Raw genomic sequence first — 18788 nt, 5'->3', positions numbered from 1 at the left:
AAGAGTTTCCTTCAAAGACAGAAGGGAGGGAGTAAGGAAGGGAGAGAGAGGGAGGGATTAGAATATAAGTGCTTCTTTGACTGTTATGGAATCTCTAAGAATAAGGCATTTGTAAAATGTAGAGGTGGTTAATCAAAACTCTGAAGTTTCAACTATTTTTTTTTGTATGTGATATAGTCAATTTATGATACATTGAAATTCAGAATGAAATAAGATGAGTAAAACATTTGATAAATAAGTGTTATTAATTATAACAGGATATTTGTATAAGGGCTGGATATTTATAGTCAGTATACTTTCATATCTGCTGCAAATAAATGTACTAATAACTTTGTACATCTTAAGTAAATATTTAGTCATTGTTTAATTTTGTAAGCACGTTATTAATATTCTCAGTATCCTTTATTTTACCTTAGAATTTGTCTGTGGAAAACATACTGTTTGAAATGAGGGACCATCTCTCCCAGTCAAAGGTGATTGAAACAGAATTAGCAAAGCCTTTATTTGATGCCCTGCTTCGAGTCGCACTGGGGAATCACTCAGTAGATTTTGACCACCATGATGCTATGACTGAGAAGGTATGGATAACATTCAGTTGTGTTTTTTAGGTATGACTAGCAGAGGCAGACGGGCATGGGATGGGACCAGCCACTGATGAATGTGGTTAGAACACGGGCCAGGATCTGGTCATATCTCCTTCTGTGAGTCATATCTCCATCACGTGGGATGGACAGTATTCACTCAGTGCCCCGTTTCATGAAAAGCAGGAGAGCAATGTGACGTGCTTGTTTTCATCTAATCTGGCAGTTTACTGACAAATTGCTCTCAGTGAGACAGAAGTGTATTATTTGATTTGCTAAGTCTCGCGTATAACCGATAGTTTATTAAATGATCATTCAGGCATGGTGATGACTCAGCTCTCTTTTCTGATCCTATATTGGTACAGTTAATATTTCCAGAACTCTCTATTCACTTTCATTTTAAATCACTCAACATAAAAATGACTAGTACTTGCAAAGAAATTAGCACAGTTTTTCAGTCATTCGTGTTGGCATTTTTTTTCTAAAAGAACTATTTTAATATTTTTCCTGAAACCGTGATGCATATTTAGTTTACTTCCCTCTCCTTTCCTGTTTCTTTTACCTTCAATTAATTGGCACCTGTCCTTTATGTAACTGCTTTCTTAATTTCTCAGTCTAGCCATGTATATGACATTTTATAATCTTCTGCCGTAATATTTTACGTTGCTGTTTGTCAGAACTTTAAAAACTTACTGAAGTAGCTACTAATGCCTTCATCATGCTCCTGGATCAGTTGGTTAACTGGAAAATGTTACAATACCTCCTTTAATCTACCTTCTATTAATGTTGCAGTGATAAAGCACTATGAGATTCTGTAAGTGAAGATGTTTTCTAAAGTGAATATCTTAGTAGCATTTTTATGAGAAAAGCAAGATTTCAGGTTGCACTATACTACACAGGAAGTTAATGCTGGATTCTTGATTTCTGAGAATCAAGAATACATGTAGATAGTCTCATTCTGAAATCTTAAAATTAATGCCTTTGAACAATTTTCCTGTCTACTCTGGTTATCTATTTTATGAAACATTTCATTTATAAAAATCCTATGGAAAAATCTTTTTCCATGAATAAATGTGGAAAAATGGTATTTATTTACTAGCATAAAGTTGTAAGAAGTATAATTCCACCTCATTGTGGTTTTTGGTCATTTGCTATTGTACAACTAGTGTGAAATTTCACAGACTTCTTTTTCAGTAAAACTGAAATGACCCATAGCTTACTCTGTTACAGACCCCCATTTTGGAGGTGTTAATAAAGTCCAGAGATTCTGGAAAATCTTGCTGCATGAAATTCATAATTTATAGTGCTTAATATTGATTCCTGAGTTTTTTTTTTCATAAAGAAAACAGTGAAGCTATCCTCAAAATCACTTTTGAGTAATAAATATTCTATTATTAAAAATGAGCAAATATTACTACTTTTGCCTTCTAACTGCACCAATCTTATAGAGTCATCAGTCTGAAGAAGGATTGTCATCCCAACCTGGTGATTTTTCGGAAGAAGCTGAGGATTCTCAGTGTTGTCTTAAACTTTTGGCTGAAGAAGAAGGTTATGAAGCAGACAGTGAAAGCAACCCTGAGGACAGTGAAACCCGAGATGATGGTAAAATATCACTGAAGTACTTGTGGACGGATTTGCAAGTCAGATTATTACTTAGAAAAATGGTTATAATAATACCACCTTGGAATTTTGTATTGCCTTGCAATTTAAAAGAGGCATTGCTACGTTTTATTTGATCTCAACAGTAAATTCTGGCATTTGTATATGCGACTTAAAACAGATACATTTTGGTATTACAAACATTAACTGAATGCCTGAGAATACAGGGTAGAGAAAGTCCCTGCTTTCATATATATTCCAATAGAAAAAACAAGCAATAGGTGTCAGAAGTGAACAGTATCAAGAAATAAAACAGGGTGATATGGTAGTGATCGGGTGGTCAGAGAGGGCCTTGCTGAAGATGTTAGTCTATCCAGACACACATTGACAGGAAGAGCATTTCAAGCAGTTTGTTATGAAGATTAAATAACGTAAGGAATACAGACATCTTTTTGTGAAATCCAAAGATGCTGCAGCATAGACTTTTTTCTTAGTTCACCACATCCCAGCTTGTCCTTAGGATGGAGCTACATTGTACACGATCCTTTGTCCCTGGGGTTAAAACTTGGGTAGAACAACAACACCACAAATGGATGGATTGGAGCCAAGAGATTTCTGGGAAGTCTCTATCTTTCTAAAGTTGGTCTTATGACAGTCCCTTATGTACTGCTAGTCCTCACTAAGTTTATAGCAGCTTGTCCTCCATAGTCTATTTTTTCCTTCCCATTAAGTAAAGGAACAGTCACTGATATCCCACTGAAAGGGCTTGATAGACGCATAGCAAGTATTCGTTCATTCATTTGTGTACCATAAAGAGAGTGAAAACAAGAAAAGCACAGCCACTAATTGAAAGAATATACATGTGTGTATATGTATACACACACACATATTCATATAGCTTACTTGATTTATTAAACTATTCTTGTTTGTTTCCAGTTTTATTAAGAAATAATTGACATACATCACTGTGTAAGTTTAAGTTACACAGCATGATGGTTTCATTTACATCTATTGTGAAATGATTACCACCATAGTATCAGTTAACATCCATCATCTTATATAGGTACAATCAAAAGGAAAGAAGAAAAAATTTCTCCTTGTGATGAGAACTCTTAGGTTCTGTTCTGCTGACAACTTTCTTCTATTATCATACAGCAATGTAGGGGTGCCTGGGTGGCTCAGTCAGTTAAGTGTCTGACTTCAGCTCAGGTCATGATCTCATGGTTTGTGGGTTCGAGCCCCACGTTGTACTCTGTTCTGTTCTGACAGCTCGGAGCCTGGAGCCCGCTTCAGATTCTGTGTCTCCCTCTCGCTCTGCCTCTCCTCCACTCACGCCCTGTCTCTCAAAAATAAATAAACATTAACAAAAAATGTTCATATCGTATAGCAGTGTTAACTATAGCCATCATGTTGTCCATTGCATCCCTAGTACTTATTTATCTTATAACTGCAAATTTATACCTTTTGAATTTTTTTTCCATTTCCCCCTCCCCCCACCTTCTGAGGCAGTGCTTTTGAAAAAATATTGCTTGGGGCGCGTGGGTGGCTCAGTCGGTTAAGCATCCGACTTCGGCTCAGGTCATGATCTCACAGCTGATGGTTTCGAGCCCCGCGTCAGGCTCTGTGCTGACAGCTCAGAGACTGGAGCCTGCTTCGGATTCTGTGTCTCCCTCTCACTCTGACCCTCCCCTATTCGTGCTCTGTCTCTCTCTGTCTCAAAAATAAATAAACATTAAAAAAAACAACTTAAAAAAAAAAAAGAAAAAAATAATGCTTTAATGGGGTTGGCTTTACCAGAGTACTAACGTTTTATGACAGACTTCCCCCTTTTTATAGGTTTGTCAACTAGCTCTTTTAAAATATTTGTTTTAATGTTTATATTTGTTTTTGAGACAGAGCATGAGTGGGGCAGGGGCAGAGAGAGGGGGAGAGATAGAGAATCCAAAGCAGGCTCCAGGCTCCGAGCTGTCAGCACAGAACCCGACGTAGGGCTTGAACTTGTCAACCAGGAGATCATGACCTGAGCCAAAGTCTGATACTCAACCGACTGAGCCACCCAGGAGCCCCTCAACTAGATCTTAATTTAAAGAACTCCAGTCCACATAGACATTTATACATTTCTTGACTACATGAACATTTTTTTTAAAAGACCCCAAGCAGTCACTTTTAAGAGCACATCAGTTAAATTTTCCAAAGTGTAATATTTGGTGACAGTGTCTATCTTTCTTATGAAGAAGTCAAAGTATAGGATTCACCCAACCGCTAGCCAAGCCTATTATTTTCACAGATATATGGGCAGGCAAATGAACCACCCTGTGATTTAGGTATTTTGGCAGCAGAAAGTTTGGGATAGTGGTTTTTTCCACTTGTGCCAGAGGAATGTGTTAAATCTGTATCACATGTCTATAAAATTTACTGTTGATATTTGTAATTCTGTTGAAGACCAGAACTACTTTTAAGCCACTCACTCATCTTCAAATATCCACAAGACTTGATTATTTAGGATACTTACTGTAATCAAAAGGCACCTTGTAGGAAAGGGCATCGTGAGAATCTTCTTATAAATAGCACTTTGCCACAAGATCTCCTAAATGTTAAATGAGATTTGAAATATTTATTCCGTGTTTAGGGAATAAAAACAATCTTTTCTTTTCCCCTGTCAGGTGTAGACGTAAAGCCTGAAGTAGAAATTTTCAGCGCATCAGGCGATCCGAAGGACTTACTTGAAAACCTCACAGATGGGGAAATAATATATCCTGAGATTTTTATGCTGGAATTAAATTTGCTTTCTGCTGGTAAAGCCAAACTTGATGTACTTGTCCATGTATTTGAGAGTTTTTTGAAAATCATCAGACAGAAAGAAAAGAATATATTTCTCCTCATGCAACAGGTAAAAGATGCATTTAGTTAAATGTGATCAGTATTTATCATGTTCATGCCCCAGTTACTCATCTCTCTATTTTGAACCCAACTTGCCTGAAAATTATTTGAGATGACTACTTAATCTTTTATAATGCCTCAGGTATGTTTTTACCTATGAGTGGAAAATCTGAAAATATTTTAACTCCATGGTCCTCTAAAGGAGCATAAAAAAATTAATGTCATTGGCTAACTAGTCCTAGTATATTTCTGAGAATGGGTGATAGTTTTAAAATTACATTGAATTTTAATATGGTCACTGTTTTTGAAAAATCAGAAAACAAAAACAGTATAAAAAAATAAATGTATACACCACCTAAAAAAAAAAAGATAATGAAAAGTATGTAATTATATACATAGCATTCTCTCCAGTTATTTTAAAGTATTTATATATTTATATACAGTAAACTATCAATTTATTATGACATTACAGTTGCTTCATGCTTTCATGAGGTAAGAAATTTAATTTCTTATGTTTTGTTTTTTTAATCTTCAGGGAACTGTGAAAAATCTTTTAGGAGGGTTCTTGAGTATTTTAACACAGGCTGATTCTGATTTTCAAGGTGCGTTGAAACTGTTAGTTTTACACAATAGCTTTAAAATTATTTTGTTGTTATGTGAAATGAAGAGTTGGTAATAATGGCTTTCGCTGGCATAGTGCTCTGTGGTTCCAAAAGTAGCTTTATATGCATCATCTCTCTTGTTCCCCAGAAACACCCAATAGAATAGACGTGGTATAAGTATCTTGATTTTGTAGAGAGCAAGCTCTGGATTCCAAGGGACTGAGTGAGTTGTTCAGGGTCGTGTACGTAGAAGTGGCATCACGGCAACTGTAGTCTAAACACTGTGTTGCTGCTTCATCAGATACTGAGTGCCACTCTCCACTCAGTGCTCTCACAGACGTTTGAGGAATTCATAATGAGTATATAAAATGGTTATATTATATATAATAGATAGAAACCTAGCTTTTAGTTGGAGAAATCTAGATTTTAGTTGGAGAAGTATAACACGCGTGAAACGTTAATTCAGGTTTGTCAGATGTTTCCTCATGATTAAATTCAAGTTACGCGTTTTTGGCAAATAGGCCTCATAAGTTACGTGCCTTTTGCGTGTGTCGTATTGTGGTTTGTGTATCTGTATCTTATTACTGTGATGTTGACTTTGATCGCTTGGTTAAAGTGGTGTCTTGTTGAGTTTCTACATTGTAAAGTTGCTGTTTACTGTGGTATTTGCCAAATAGCTATTTTCTATTCCCATTATTACTTCTATATTTATTAATTGGGATTATACTGTAAAGAAAAGTTTTTCCTCTTCTTCCGTTTACTTGTTTAGTGTATGCATATGTTTATATTTATTGTGGTAGACACTTTATTGTGGATCCTTTTGAGCTGAAGACTTATTTCTAGCTTAGCTCTGAGAAATTCTATTATATTACCTTTTAATAACAGTTTTATTGAGATACAATTCATATACTACGCAGTTCACCCATTTAAAATATGCAGTTTAGTGTTTTTTAGTATATTCACAGTTATGCAACCATCACCACTTTTTTGCTATTCTGAATAACGCCATGAACACTCATGTACTAGTTTTCACGTGGACATATGTTTTCATTTCTTTTGGGTCCAGTGGTAACTCTATGTATAACTAGATGAGGAACAGCCAGACTGTTTTCCAAAGTGGCTGACTTATTTTACATTCCCACCAGCAGAATAGGAGGATTCTTGTCTCTTCACATCCTTGCCAACACTTGTCATTACCTATGTTTTTGGTTATATCCATCCTAGTGGGTGTGACATGATATCTCATTGTGGTTTTGATTTGCATGTTTCTGATGGCTAATGTTGTTAGTCCTATTTTCTTGTGTTTATTGGCCATCTGTGTTTCTTCCTTGGATAGCTTTGGAGAGATTTCTATTCAGTCCTTTACCCATTTTTATTTTGGATAATTTGTGGTTTTAATCATTGAATTGTAAGAGATTTCATGTATTCTAGGTAAAAACCCCTTACCAGAAGTATGATTTGCACATATTTTCTCCCAGTCTTTGGCTTTATCTTTTCATGTTCTTGATGGTATACTTTGAAACACAAATTTTTTATTTTGATGAAGTCCAATTTATCTATTTTTGCATTTGTCACAATGCTTTTGGTGTCATATCTAGAAAGGTCTAACAGTCACAGAAATTTAGTATTTTTTTTAATTTAAAAAATTTTTAAATTTTTATTTGAGAGAGAGAGACTGAGAGTGCACGAGATGGGGAGCAAGGCAGAGGTGGGGGAGAGACAGACAGACAGACAGACGTCTAAGCAGACCCCATGCTCAGCGCAGAGCCCAATGTGGGGCTCGATCCCACAACCCTGGGATCATGACCTGAGCCAAAATCAAGGCACCCTGAGACTTAGTATTTTTAAAAATAATTTTCTCCTCTCTGTGTTTTATGCTCTCTTCTTTTTTACATCCTAATTGTAATCTCAGGCCTTCTTGGATTGACTTTGCATTGTCTTAGCTTTCCTCTCACATTATCTACTTCTCTCTTTTTGTGCTGTGTTTTGGGAGATTTCTTCAATTCTATTCCAACCTTTTGTCCAATTTTTAATTTTGGCAATTATCTTGTAATATTTAAGAGCTTCTTTTTGTTCATTTGATTTTTGGTTATTCCATTTTCACATAAGGATAAAATATCTTCTTAAATATATCTGGATGTAGGGGCACCTGGATGGCTCAGTTGGTTGAACACCCACATATCTGGATATATATCTGGATCTAGTCCTTAACATCTTAGAAAGATATCTTTCCTACCCTAAATTATTTATGTTCTCTCGGGGGTCAGTTTATCAATTTGTCTTTTATATCTTGTTCTTTCTCTTTTATGTTGCTGATTCTCAAATATTTTTTGAACCTTTTATTGCCCATTTCTATTTAAGAAAGCCGTTGGAGCTAATGATGTAAAAGTAAATTTGCTTTCCTATTTGGCACCTTCCCTGAATGGGCAATCTGTTGACAATCCCTGATGACTGAAGTTCCCCAAATACCATAATAAGGAAATCTTTACTTTGGGGGGCCATTAGGGCCACTATTACCCCATAAGACATTCTGTGTACATTAGAAAAGTATTTCCTCCACACATACGGCTTGTGAATAGTGTCTTCGTGCTAAGAAAAAGTCATCCCTTCATCCAGGCAACACAGCCCAATGCCAGGATGCATGGCTTGGTGAATAGCTTTCGGGTTATATTTTAGTCCCTGTTCTCTCCCTTGGTTAAGCTGCTTGGCCTGTCTGCAGACTGTACTTGTATAACTGGTAGCCCTGGTGCTAACGTCCCACTCTCCAGCTCAGCTTTTGCCCGGCAATCCGTTGAGTTTCTTTTCAAGAGTTATCAAGGTGTGGGCATGGAAGTCAAAGCTGAGCTACCTGTGCCCTATATTCAGGATCAAGGAGAGAGGTAGGTGCTTCCAGACAAACCTTGTATTAATCCCTGCATTTGTAGCCTCATTCTTACTTCCTCTCCAGAATGTAGACAGACAGATTGGCTCCTCCTCCTCCTCTGAGCCGCTTTGTAATTCAGAGAGATTCTAGGCTGCAGCTTGTCTTATCTCTCTGCTCTTGCATCTTCAAGAAATGTTTTTAAGTCTGATGTGCCCCCAATGCCCACTGACTCCCCCCTTTTATTGCTGTTATGGATCTCTTTTCTTCTTGTAATTCTGTACTTTTAGTTCAGCAAGTTTTCAGTAGTAGACAAAGAAATATAAATATATATCTCTATCCCCTCATTTTGAACTGGTACCTGTCTGTGTTGAACTTAAAAAAAAGTCTAAGCACCCATATATACTTTATTTTGATCATATTACTTCTCCCCTTCCACCCCCCGTGATTATCTAACACTTTATTTGATAGTGTTTTTTAAAATCAGAATCCTAGTTAGGTTCATACGTTACAGTCAGTAGATATGTCTCAACTCTTCTCTTCTGTGGATGTCTACTCTCAGTCCTTGAATTTTGTTGCTGTCGTCGTTAAAGAAGCCAGGTCTTTTATCATGAGGCGTCTCCTGCATTCTGAGTTTTGGTGATTATGTCCCCGGGAGGTTGTTTAACCTGATCCTTTCTCCCTTATATTTCCTTTCACTGGTAGTAAGACCTAGAAACCTAATCAGATTTAGGTTCCATTTTTTTTTTAACAAAGTGTTTTAATGTTTACTTATTTTTGAAGAGACAGAGACAGAACGTGAGCAGGGGAGGGGCAGAGAGAGAGGGAGGCGCAGATCCAAAGCAGGCTCCCGGCTCTGAGCTGTCGGCACAGAGCCCAACTCGGGGCTCAAACTCACAAACCGTGAGATCATGACCTGAGCTGAAGTCGCTCACTTAACCAAGTGAGTCACCCAGGTGACCCTACTAGGTTCCATTTTTTGACCAGAATATTTTACAGGCAGGAGTCCGTGCCTCCAACCAGAGGCGCATAATGTCTGGTCGTCTCTCTTGGGGAGGTGCCAGGAGCCATGGATGCTCATAGCCTAGGTGCATAGCACAGTGCATAGCACTGCAAAATGGTAACATGCTGTGATTTCATCTTTGATAAACGGGAATACTTAAAGAAAACTTGCTGTCATCAACTATTTGGTTACCCTGAGATAGAGTTCATAAAGGAAAGGCAGGAGAAATACTTAATTATTTTCCTGTAGTGACTAGTTTTCATAGTTCTTACTCTACAACCTTTCATGGGTTTGTGTTACAGGGTAAAGTCGGTGCTATTTTAGTCTCGTTGCGTCAGTTCACTGCTTCTACAAAACATGATGCTTACACGTGGCTTCTGTTCTCAGGTTGCACATCAGGATTATTTCTGGCATGTCTAAAATGGAGATAGTATTTCATTTGTAGGAATTTTTTTGCTGAGGATTAGCTGAGATAATGCATGTAAACGTACTTTGAATACTAAAATGCGTGCTACAAAAATTAATCACTTTATTCTAAAAAGTTCTGTGAATTTATGTACTACCAATTATATTTTATTCTAAACCCCACAATGGAATAAAGAAAGCGTTCAAAATAGTTTGTGATATTTAATTATCTTCATAATCTTTAATATTTACACTTTTATCTATGTCATCTAATTAGAAAGTAATACTTATAATTTAAACAGTTTCAAGATGAGAAGGTAGCAGACCATTTTATGGTATTTAACAGTGTCAACTTACTTAACAAATATTGTATTAATTTATGCTTCTTTAAATAATACCTTTACTGGGAACTAACCAACCTTTAAGAAAAGTGGGGGTGGGGGGGTTGTCACTGGGTGGGTTGGTTTGCATTTAATCATATTGCTATTTTTTCAGCATATTTTTGGATTATTAGATTGTTTATAATCCACTGAAGATGTGAAACTAGTATTTGATCCCTTTCAGTGAAATTGTTTGTTCTGTGTCTTTAATTTTGTATTGGCTTTAATTTTTTCCCCCCTATCTTTCTTTAATTTAGCATGCCAAAGAGTATTGGTGGATCTTTTGGTATCTTTGATGAGCTCCAGAACGTGTTCGGAAGAGCTAACCCTTCTTTTGAGAATATTTCTGGAGAAATCTCCTTGTACAGTAAATATGCTATAATTTAATTTTTTTTCACGGATACCTAATAGGATATTTTAAAAACTATTTGGAAATCACTAAGCTCTCTCTTTTGTTGTGGTAATTATTATACAGTCAACTCCATGTTATCATGTGTGAGATTCTCAATCATTTTATTATTTGCCCACATTTTAACTGTTTCACTTCAGTTTTGGCTAACCAGCCTCTCGTTGGGATCGTAGTCCCATTACCTCATCCCACCCCCAGTTGTTGTGCTCAAGAAATGCCAAGTAATTTTAATTACTAAAGAGGACTTAATTATGAGTAGCTGTTACCATTTTAAGGATTATCCTTTTTTTTTTAGAAAATTAGTATCTACTCTTCAGGTATCTTGTATCACTTCTTTCCACTGGTGTAACTTAGTGACTTTTAGATTGTTCTTTGCTGAGAAACTCATTTTTATAATGAGACCTTGACTGGAAGCATATGCAAATCAAACAGAAAACCTGGGAGCTACTTTCTGTGACGCAAGATTAAATGTCACTGAGCCCTGCTCATTTCCCCACCTTACTCCTGCTTGTGGACCCTGAGAGGACTCTATGGAGCACAAGGTTAAAAGCCACTGATGTAGACGTTTGGTGACTGTAGTTTGGAGTGTTTCTTTTTTAAAACATTTTTAAATATTTATTCATTTTTGAGAGAGAGACAGAGAGGCAGAGCATGTAAGTAGGGGAGTGGCAGAGAGAGAGGGAGACACAGAATCCGAAGCAGGCTCCAGGCTCTGAGCTGTCAGCACAGAGCCTGACGTGGGGCTCAAGCCCACAAACCTTGAGATCATGACCTGAATCAAAATCGGACACAACCCACTGAGCCACCCAGGCACCCCGAAATGTTTCTATTACTTTCCCTGAGTGCATTTCTCATCATCATCATCATCATCATCATCATCAATATTAGCTGTTATTTTATGCATAGGGCATATAATTGGTAGGGCATTGTACTAGGTTACTCTTTTCTACTTTTTTACTTGTCTCCTTAGTCATTACTTTTCTCTTTAATTAGATGCTCGTTTCCTCTCTTGTCTCTTCTACAGTTCTACACTTCAGTTTAACAAAAAATTTGTAATTTATAAAGAAAACCTAAAAACACTTATTTTGTTTTACCAAAAGCAGATGAAAGAAAATTAATTTGATTAGGGAAAACTCATGTAAAGTAAGTTGGAAAGTAATTGAGCCACTCAATTTTATGAAGTCAGTCATGTTAGAAATATCATCCAGAAATCTGGAGAATTTGTCAGGTGTCTGGTTCTGTGCTTCACTTAAAAATAATTGAGAGACGGGCACCCAGGTGGCTCAGTCAGTTGAGTGTCCGACTTTTGATTTTGGCTTGGGTCATGATCCAAGAAATCATGACATCAAGCCCCACATCAGGCTCTACACTGAATGTGGAGCCTGCTTGGGATTCTCTCTTGCTCTTCCTCTGCCCCTCTCCCCTACCCATACTCTCTGTCTCTCTAAAAAAATAAATAAATAAAATAAAGTAAAATAAAAAGTAAAATTGAGAGAAACAACTATAGTCTACTTAGAAATAAACATCTTTCTTTGGTAGAAATGATTCCAGATATAATTACTGTAGTTAATTTATTTTGTTTTTATTAAAAAGTTTTTTTAGTTTATTTTTTGAGAGACAGAGAGAGCAAGGAAGGAGCAGAGGGAGAGGGAGACAGAGAATCTGGCAGCACAGACTGTCATTTATAACCAGAATTTCAAAATTATTATGTACCTTAACATGATCCTGACGTTTTGTTTTGCTTTTTCTCTAGGAAGTTCTTCTTTTGGGTATTCTGAAAATTATTGAAAGCGACATTGCTATGAGCCCTTCACAGTATCTAACCTTCCCTTTACTGCATACGCCGAATTTAAGCAATGGCGTTTCATCACAAAGGAGTCCTGGGATTCTAAACAGTAAGGCCCTGGGATTATTACGGAGGGCACAGAGTTCGCAGAGCAGGAAAGAGGCCGACAGTGAAAGTTTCCCCCAGCGGCTGCTCTCCTCCTGGCACGTAGCCCCAGTCCACTTGCCGTTGCTGGGGCAGAACTGCTGGCCACACCTGTCAGAAGGGTTCAGCGTCTCACTGTGGTTTAGTGTGGAGTGCATCCACGAAGCGGAGAGTGCCATGGAGAAAGGAAAGAAGATAAAGAAAAGAAACAAATCCTTACTGTTGCGGGACAGTAGTTTGGATGGCGCAGGTATGATGTTCCCGCTGTTATCTGTTGTCTGTTTCACTGAGCTTTTTCACGTGGGCATTTGGGTTGAGCTGTAAGGACATGGGGATTTCTCACTGGCGCTGGACATGTTCTTCGTGCTAGGTGCCTTAGTGATGGCAGGCCCTGCCTCCCCAAAGCCTGGCTGGTGAGATAGCTTCAAAAACCCTACTTTCTTTTGTACTTTGGCCTTGGGGCTGGAGGTGGGGGCTGCGGCGGAGGGACCCCCACGTGTACAACTGCCGTGGGGAATCACCAGCCCCATTTCCTGCCTCTTTCCTGGTCCCATGACTGGATTAGGGTGATTCCTGGTGTGAGAGAAGTAAAGGAAGAAGCCCGAGAGCCACTCTTCTGTCCTTCTGTCCCCTTCACCCCAGGCCCCAGGAGCCCCCATCTCATCTCCTTTCTCTCTCTTAACTCAGCTCTCCTCCTTGCGCCACATCGGTCCGCAGTGCCCCTCTCCTAGTTCCTGTCACATTGCGTTTGAGTGAGTCAGCCTTTCTCCACGGTTAGAATCATTTCTATTCCAGTACTTTCTATAACCGATCCAATCTCTGTTCTGCCGCCACGAAACTGGGTCTGGTTCCTCATATGACGAGGGCAGGAAGAACCTGTTCGTTAAAAAGCAGTTTATGGTGGTGAGAAGCCAAGCAGGTCGGCTAATTGTTAGGGTCCATGGGATGGATGAAATGACTGGATGAGACAGCTGGTTAGGGGTCACGTGGAGGTCCTGGCCGCAGGGGCTCTTCACGGGGCAAAGCTGACGCATCCCGCTGGCTCCCTGCTTCGGAACACTAGGCCTTCGGGCAGGGTCCTCCACCACGACACTGATAGAAAAGAAATCCTTAATGATGCTGTCAAGACGGGAGAGTGAGAAGTGTCACCTGATGTCCGCAGCTGGAACTCGGAATCCACTTCTCCAGACACATTTCCGTGTTGTTAGCATAGTGTACTCCTGCACTTTTGCGGGTTAGCCTAGGAAGCCAAAGTTAAAACAAAACAAAACAAAAACAAATAGTTCTAGCATTTTCTTTTGTGAGTTGAACTTTGCCACTAAGGATTGATAGCTCTGAAGCAACATATATGTGATCTTATCGATGCTGCTGCTGCCCCGTGTACATTGAGTGCTTTCTGTATGTGCATTACTTTGCCCCACTCTTTCTACTTACGTTTTCAATCTAATCTTCACGACGGTTCGGTAAGGTGAGTGCTCGCACTGTCCATATCCACAGATGATATGAAACAGCATGACCAGTTTATATAGCTGGTAAGTGATGGGGAGGGATTTAGACTCACCTATATTTAATTCAGAGCTTGGGCGCCACCCCTGTACTGTAAACTGTGCAGATCTCTTTCTCAGATTTAAGTGGGGGCAATCACAATGCAGACAGTCTCTGATAAAATGAAATAAGTATACACAATGACCTGAGAAAAAGTGGAGTAGTGGGCAATTAAAAAAAATTTTTTTTATTGTAGAAATATATTAGAAGACATATATTTTAGAATGACAATTCTGCATAGACATTAAAAAAGAACATTTAAAAATAGTATATATACCAAAATTTTGAAGGGAGAGATGAAGAAGATATTATAGTGATGACACATCCTTTGCCCTAAACCAACTTTGTGACCTTGAGCAAGTTACTTAATCTCTCAACACCTCAATTCTGTCACCCTCTAAATGGGGACAATAAAATTTACCTCAGAGGATTGTTGTATTAACTATTTGTTATATTTCTACTTTACAGTAGCTGGGTACACACTGGTTTCTGTTCTAGTCTTTTATTTATGCAACGTCAGATTTGATATGGAAACATTAGTAGCACATCAGATATGAATTCTCTATACATCTCATATCTAGGGCAATAGTCCTCAAAATAATGAATTTAGGGGGAATATTCTTAAAAATTGGTGGTGTTTATACTTGTTGGAAAATGGCAACAAATATATAAGCAGTCTAATAGCTGGTAGTGTTCATCTTCTCTGAAAGTCTGAGCCCTTGGACGTGCATTTTGTATTTTGGTGCATCTTCATTAACATAGCTCTATGTGAAGTCAGGCAGTGTAGTAACAGTGTAGATGGCTTGAGGATTCAGTGTGGTGAGAAACCACTTGAAGTCAAGATGAATAACCAGATAGCCCAAAGCATATGGCATTACCTTAGCTTGCCTTAGAATAACATTTTAGAGTTTCAGAATCACTTAGCAATTATATGCAAAGATGATTCATCAGGGAGTCTAAACAAAGAATATATTCAAACAGCACAATTGTTCAAAAATCAATTTTTTTTTAAATCATGCTATTGTAATAATTATAGGATGATTTTTGGCCGCGCATGTGACAATGGTGTGTGCTCTGTGGGCCAGGGTCTGTAATGGCAGAGTGACCGAATCCAATCAATAAGAGAAATGTGGCACAGTTTGTAATAGGTCACCACAGTGACATCACAATGATCTGTTCATTCCCACAATTAGCCCTTAATTATCATATATTTTGAAGACTTTAATAACTTCCAGTGTACCCAGTTACTGTTTTCGCTCCTGGTGCTTTTTTGGAACTAACATCTCAAGTTTGGGAATATTGTTTGGAACATCCAGGTAAATAATTTACTGCAAATGAACAACCATGCTTTGTATTCTTTTAGATTCACCTTTCCCCTCATTTTATCAACTGCTTTACTGATTATTCTCACGTCTTTTTATCATAGAGAACAACAGACTGGAAGGTGCCGAGTACATAAATCCTGGTGAAAAGCTCATAGAAGAAGGATGTATTCATATGATTTCCTTGGGATCCAAAGCTCTGATGATGCAAGTGTGGGCTGATGCCCGCAATGGCACTTTTATCTTCCGGTATCGATTATCCTCAACCCCCTGCGAATAGATCGCATATTTAAATAATTTAGATGAGACATTGATGTGAAATCTAATAAAGATAATTACAGCAAATCAGAAAACCGTTTTTAAAAAGATACATTCTAACAAGTATTAATACCACCTCTGTAACAATATATTATTCTATCCAAAAATCTATAACTAAACTCTGAAAGTAGATTATGTTAATTCTCAATTAGATTTTAGACCAATGCTCACTGAAGTCTTATCTATGGAAATAGTCTATCAGATTGCAATCACCTTAAGATGTTATTATCAGACAGCTGGTTTCCATGCAGATTATATGTTTAATAGCCATTACCTGATAAACTTCAATTCTTCTTGCAGTCTTGTCTTTTTTTCCTACCTCTTTTGTTAACTGGTATACAAATCTTTTAGTTGGATTGAATGAGTATCATACAATTTTTATAAAACTTTAAACAAAGATATGGTATTTAGAGGATATATGCTTTTTGTTATAAAGGTTACTTGGTATTTTGTATGCATTATATCCTAATTCTCTCAGCAATCCCTCCAAGTAGGATAGACCCCCTAGTACATCTTGGCATTTAGACATTTATGTACAACATGTATTAATTTTTGTATGAACCAAAAATTACACTGTAATTTCTAAAAGGGCAATGACTGTATAAATAGTAACAATACAGAAGCACCTGGGTGGCTCAGTCAGTTAAGTGTCCCACTCTTGGTTTGATCAGGTCATGATCTCACGGTTTGTGAGTTCGAGCCCCACATCAGGCTCCGTGCTGACAGTGCGGAGCCTGCTTGGGATTCTCTCTCTCTCCCTCTCTCTTTGCCCCTCTCCCGCTTGCTCTGTCTCTCTCAAAAATAAATAAAGTAAAACATTTAATAAATAGTAACAATACATTTTTTTTTCAAATTGAATTTTGAAAATTAATGCCTAAATTATTCACACCAGCAAATGAGCTTCATCTATTTTAGTTCGTGAATTGAGGTAATAATATAATAAAATAACTAAGCAGATTTTATGGTGTAAAACAAAGACCTACTGACTTTTCAAATTAGTTTAAAAATAGAACCGGGGCACCTCGGTGGCCTAGTCGGTTAAGCCTCCAACTTCAACTCAGGTCATGAGCTCATGGTTCGTGGGTTCGAACCTTGGCATTGGGCTCTGTGCTGACAGCCCAGAGTCTGGAGCCTGCTTGGGATTCTGTGCCTCCCTCTCTGTCCCTCCCTGCCTCGTGCTCAGTCTCTCTCTGTCTCTCAAAAATAAACATTAAAAAAAAAATAGAACTGATTTTTGGGGCACCCGGGTGGCTCAGTCAGATGAGCGTCTGACTCTTGATGTCAGCCCGGGTCATGATCTCATGGTTTGTGAGACTGAGCTCACATTGGGCTCTGCAATGACAGTGCAGAGCCTGCTTGGGATTCTCTCTCTCCCTCTCTCTCTGCCTCTCCCCTGCTGTGCTCTCTCTCTCTCTCTCTCAAAATAAATACACTTTAGAAAAAATAGAACTGATTTTTAATCTAATTCAAACAGTTGGAATTATAGCTCTTAGACATTTATTAAATATTGAGATCAGAAATTTCATGTTTTCAGCCTATACTTTTTCTCTTTTTTGTAGTATGTGCATGGATTCAAACGATGACATGAAAGCTATTTTACTGGCACAGGTTGAATCACAGGAGAATATTTTCGTCCCCAGCAAATGGCAACACTTGGTCCTCACCTACCTACAGCAGCCCCAAGGGAAGAAGAATAACCATGGGAAAATCTCCATATGGATCTCTGGGCAGAGGTAGGAAACGTTTTTAGTAAATACTTACTAACTTCCATTAAAATTTTAAGTTTAGTTTGTCATAGCTTCTGAAGCAGATCACAGGAAACTATAGATACGATGTGCTGTATGGTAATGCAGGAGTCTATGTCAGAGTCGGATACTTTTTCCTGTGTATCACTTTAATACAAAATTAATCTCTCATGCAAGTTAATACTTGGGTTTGAGGGAACATGCAGAAAACTGACATTTAGATGTTTATATAGAATATATGATAGATCAAGGAACAGAACCTATAGTTTGGTCTTTCATGCCTATAAATTTATAAAATGAATCCACAAGGAATTATTTCAATTAAGTGGATAATAAGGCTAAGACCTAAATTAAGTCAGGGTTTCAAAAGAAATTAGAATGACCGGAGCAAAATTTAAGCTAGTGTGTATCAGGTAATAGATTAAAATGGGGTCCTAGAACATGCCATGTGATAGATTCAGGAATACTGTGTGATTTTTACCGACCAGGAGAATTGTGGGTCAAGTTAATAAGAGTTGTGTTCTGGAATATCTTAATGTAAAATAAGCCAGAGAGAACTATAAAGTATCTTGGATTTGTAAGAGTTGCGAAGTATTTTATGAATGAAGTAACCATGAAAGGGGATACAGAATTGGATAGTGGCACAGCATGGGACAGGATCAAGCTGGCCGGAAGGAAGAGTCTGAGTTCAGTAATGAGAAAGAAAAGCAATGGGTATGGTAATGCTACCTGGATAGGCAAGTTATGCATGTCAAGATGAGGAGGCTAGATTTAATCGCATGGACTATAAAATACTTCTTACCTGTTATGTTGCACACCTTTTGCTAGGTGCCTTACGTGCATTATCTCCCAATTCTCTTAAAAATCCCTCGAAGTAGATAAGACCACAGAAATAACATATGCCCTTAGCATAAATGAGCCTATTCTTATTCATTCATTTGTTCATCCATTAAATATTTATTGAGGAATTGCCATGTGCCCAGCGTGCTTGTATCAGGCCTGGGGGCAATGGTAAATAAGACTTGGCACTGAGAATAAACTGAGGGTTGATGGGGGGGGGGGGCGAGGAGTGGGAAGGAGGGGAAAGTGGGTGATGGGCATTGAGGAGGGCACCTGCTGGGATGAGCACTGGGTGTTGTATGGAAACCAATTTGACAATACATTTCATATAAAAAAAAAAAGACTTGGGTTCCATGCCTTCTTGGAACT

General features: G+C 38.1%; 1 protein-coding gene across 9 annotated transcripts in view; it reads left to right on the top strand.

Moving 5' to 3' along the window:
- Window positions 1–18788, top strand: part of LYST (lysosomal trafficking regulator) — a 191116-nt gene that overhangs the window by 66534 nt on the left and 105794 nt on the right. For all 9 annotated transcript variants that reach the window (XM_053910211.1, XM_053910212.1, XM_019418948.2 and 6 more), the window contains 8 exons: window positions 417–578; window positions 2030–2183; window positions 4844–5070; window positions 5596–5662; window positions 10568–10677; window positions 12473–12899; window positions 15621–15765; window positions 17394–17567. In XM_053910211.1, coding sequence (XP_053766186.1) covers window positions 417–578; window positions 2030–2183; window positions 4844–5070; window positions 5596–5662; window positions 10568–10677; window positions 12473–12899; window positions 15621–15765; window positions 17394–17567 — 1466 coding nt within the window. The remainder of the gene's footprint in view (window positions 1–416; window positions 579–2029; window positions 2184–4843; window positions 5071–5595; window positions 5663–10567; window positions 10678–12472; window positions 12900–15620; window positions 15766–17393; window positions 17568–18788) is intronic.

This window comes from Panthera pardus, unplaced genomic scaffold, assembly GCF_024362965.1.
Source record: "Panthera pardus isolate Hobbes unplaced genomic scaffold, ASM2436296v1 HiC_scaffold_22, whole genome shotgun sequence".
In the NCBI taxonomy this organism is placed as follows: Eukaryota; Metazoa; Chordata; class Mammalia; order Carnivora; family Felidae; genus Panthera; species Panthera pardus.
The sequence above is the reverse complement of the archived record's forward strand: the minus strand, read 5'-3'. Positions and strand labels throughout refer to the sequence as shown.